This window comes from Cynoglossus semilaevis, chromosome Z, assembly GCF_000523025.1.
Source record: "Cynoglossus semilaevis isolate Cse_v1.0 chromosome Z, Cse_v1.0, whole genome shotgun sequence".
Lineage (NCBI taxonomy): Eukaryota > Metazoa > Chordata > Actinopteri > Pleuronectiformes > Cynoglossidae > Cynoglossus > Cynoglossus semilaevis.
In genome coordinates this window covers 19,707,866-19,710,830 of record NC_024328.1, presented here as the reverse complement: position 1 = coordinate 19,710,830, position 2,965 = coordinate 19,707,866, and the positions used below count along the sequence as shown (strand labels likewise).

The window sequence follows — 2,965 nt, the reverse complement described above, 5'->3', positions numbered from 1 at the left end:
TAAAGGTGAATTCATGACAACGGCAGAATAATCCCCTGATGTGTGTTTGCATGTTTTTCTTACACAGCTTCATCGTGGCCTTCAAGGACTAGAGGTGTCTTTAACAGAGGTCAACAACAAACAAAGGGAAGTAGAGACTGATATCCAGAGTAAAGTTAAATTATTAGAGGACAAGTAAGTGCTTTCTCTTGACTCGAGTAAAATTAGGAAATAATGCATATTTGGTTCGTTTTTTTTTATAAAGTAGCACAAATACTGCAACAGGGAATTAAACTAATATTAAACCAAACTCAATGATATTAACAGCAAATGCTTTTATTATTTACATTCAGAGTTCTTCCTAAAGGCCTTTTAAATAAAAAGTAGCCAAGTATTACTCAAAAGCAGTGATCAGCCCACAGCTGAATCTGGCTCACAGAACCATCCAATCTGAGTTCAGAAAAATAATTTGCCCTGTAACAAATATATCTGGTGACCACTGCTTTAAAGCTTATGATGAAAAACATATCTGGCATCTTTAGGAATGAATGTGAGGACTTGTTCATTTTGATTTATTTATAATAATCTTCATTAGGTACTGTAATTATATAAAGATACTGCGTCTTCTTCACATTTGTCCAACTCCTTCTGTAGGATCTGCAGGTTGTTAGAAGAGGTGAGGGAACAGACTGATTTGCTGAAGAAGTGGACAGAACAACAGCTCCTCACAGACAATTCTGCAGAGGAACCAGCAACTCAGCTTGGAATTACATAAAAAAATGGTAAAGGCTTCATCTTCAGTCTTACATGTTATTCTTAAAAAAAAAGGAAACTGAAACTGTTTTTATGACAAGTCACATCCTGTTTGTTGTCAGAGCAGACAAGGTACTCTTCAGAAACAAACTAATAGAGGCAAGGGAATGGTATTATACACAAGGGAATGAGCATGACATAATTCGGATGAAAAAGGTGACAATAAAATATCGTCCAACAATATTTCACTAATAGGTTTTGGTTATACGTTTCATTTTACTGAAGGTGGAACATTCGCAGAAACTCTTTCACTGCTTGACCACATCAACACTGCATCAACAGTTTTTCACTGCACACTCAACACCCAGCATAACATAAAATTCTATGTGCAGAACTGTACAGCCACTGAGTTGTTTGAATGTTGTGTCTTCAGGTCGAGGCACAGTGTCGATTCTCTGGACAGTTCCTTGCACTAGACGCCCGTCTAGAGCAGGCAGACCAAAATAACGCCAAGCAAATAAAAAAACATGAATATAACCTGGGCAGGAGAATGAAGTCTGTGGAGAACAGCCTTGGTGAGGAGCTGCAGCTGCTCAAACAGGAATACCACAAAGGTGGGGGGGCACTGTCACTAACTTCCTGTTATCAGTGAGTAAATATCTGTATGATACTCGATCTTTGCATACGTCAAGCAACAAAAAGCAGATACAAAAAAACTAGTTTTTCATTTTCTATGATGCCAAATTATACTCAGTGGTGAGTAAGGCTAAATGTTGTTTTTTACTATAACAAAGCCTTTCTAGGTTTAGCTCCCACAGGGAATATAAAAAGAATCAAGTGGTATAGGTTTATTGATCTATATTCTATATGTAGGAGGAAACTACTAGACCCCCAGAAATAACACACACGTAAGGAGAGAGGGCAAACTGTACAGGACACTGGGCCTCAAGCCATCATAGTGTTTGGTCTTGTTGCAGTAAGACAAACATGCTCACCACATCTTCCACCCTGTGCTCTCACTCCATCATTATTTAAAAGAGACTTTTTGCAGTCAAATTGTATTATGTTATTGTTTATTTATCATTTCCTGTGACAAATTAAGATTTGTGAGATGTTGAGACCACAAATACCACACTGTCCTACTAAGTCATGTAATTTAGAGAAGCCCATTTCTCTGCTAAACCCTGGTCTTAGCAGAGAAACAGGCTTAAAAAAGGGAGAAAAATTCTAAATCCTATCTAAGTCAACTAAATGTGTTCACATCCCTTTGTGCGCAGCAAGTGATTTGTTCTGTGCATTGATGAATAATGGAGGTCAGGAGGAGACACAGCAGCAACACAGTACTGTTGGGAAAAGTGATGATTTCAGGCAAACTTACAAAGATTTAAGCCAAATTTTACATATGGAGCACATATATATATATATACACACACATATATATATTACATATATATACACATACATATGTATACATATATACATACATATAGAATAGAATAGCCTTTATTGTGCTTGTACAGTGTACAACGAGATTTGAGCGCTACTCACTTGGTGCAAAAAAAAAAAAAAAGAGTAAAAGACAACAGTATATCAAACATATAACAAACATATCTTTGGTGTAGTTAGTTATTGCACATAGTTGTATGTTTATTGCACAGTGATCAATATGATCAATAAAGTGTGAAATTTTGTGGACTATTTTAACTGGTTTTGTTTCTATTGTTTACTGCTGAGATAGCTTTCGGGAAGAAGCTATCTCTGAGTCTGTTTGCCCTGGTTTTGTGTGACCTGTACCGTCTGCCTGACGGTAACATGTCAAACAGAGAGTTACAGGGGTGGGACGGGTCCTTTATGATGTTGCTAGCTCTGCTGAGGTAGCGGGAGTTGGCAATGTCCTCCAGGCTGGGCAGAGAGCAGCCAGTGATCTTCTGGGCTGTGTTGATGACTCTCTGCAGAGCTTTCCTGTCTGCAGCTGAGCACCCTGCGTACCATGCTGTGATGCAGTACGTCAGGATGCTCTCTATGGCGGCTCTGTAGAAGGTAACCAGTAGCCTCTCCTCCAAGTTGTTTCTTCTGAGCACCCTCAGGAAGTGGAGACGCTGCTGAGCCTTCTTCACCACCGCAGTGGTGTTTGCAGACCAGGAGAGATCGTTGGAGACGTGCACGCCCAGGAACCTCATGGAGTGGACCCTCTCCACACAGTCACCGTGGATGTAGAGAGGGGCCGGGTCTT

General features: G+C 39.6%; 1 protein-coding gene across 1 annotated transcript in view; it reads left to right on the top strand.

Moving 5' to 3' along the window:
* fam81b (family with sequence similarity 81 member B) overlaps positions 1-2,965 on the top strand; it is a 14,277-nt gene that overhangs the window by 8,588 nt on the left and 2,724 nt on the right. The window contains exons 6-8 of the mRNA XM_025053445.1: positions 68-174; positions 634-748; positions 1,166-1,346. Coding sequence (XP_024909213.1) covers positions 68-174; positions 634-748; positions 1,166-1,346 — 403 coding nt within the window. The remainder of the gene's footprint in view (positions 1-67; positions 175-633; positions 749-1,165; positions 1,347-2,965) is intronic.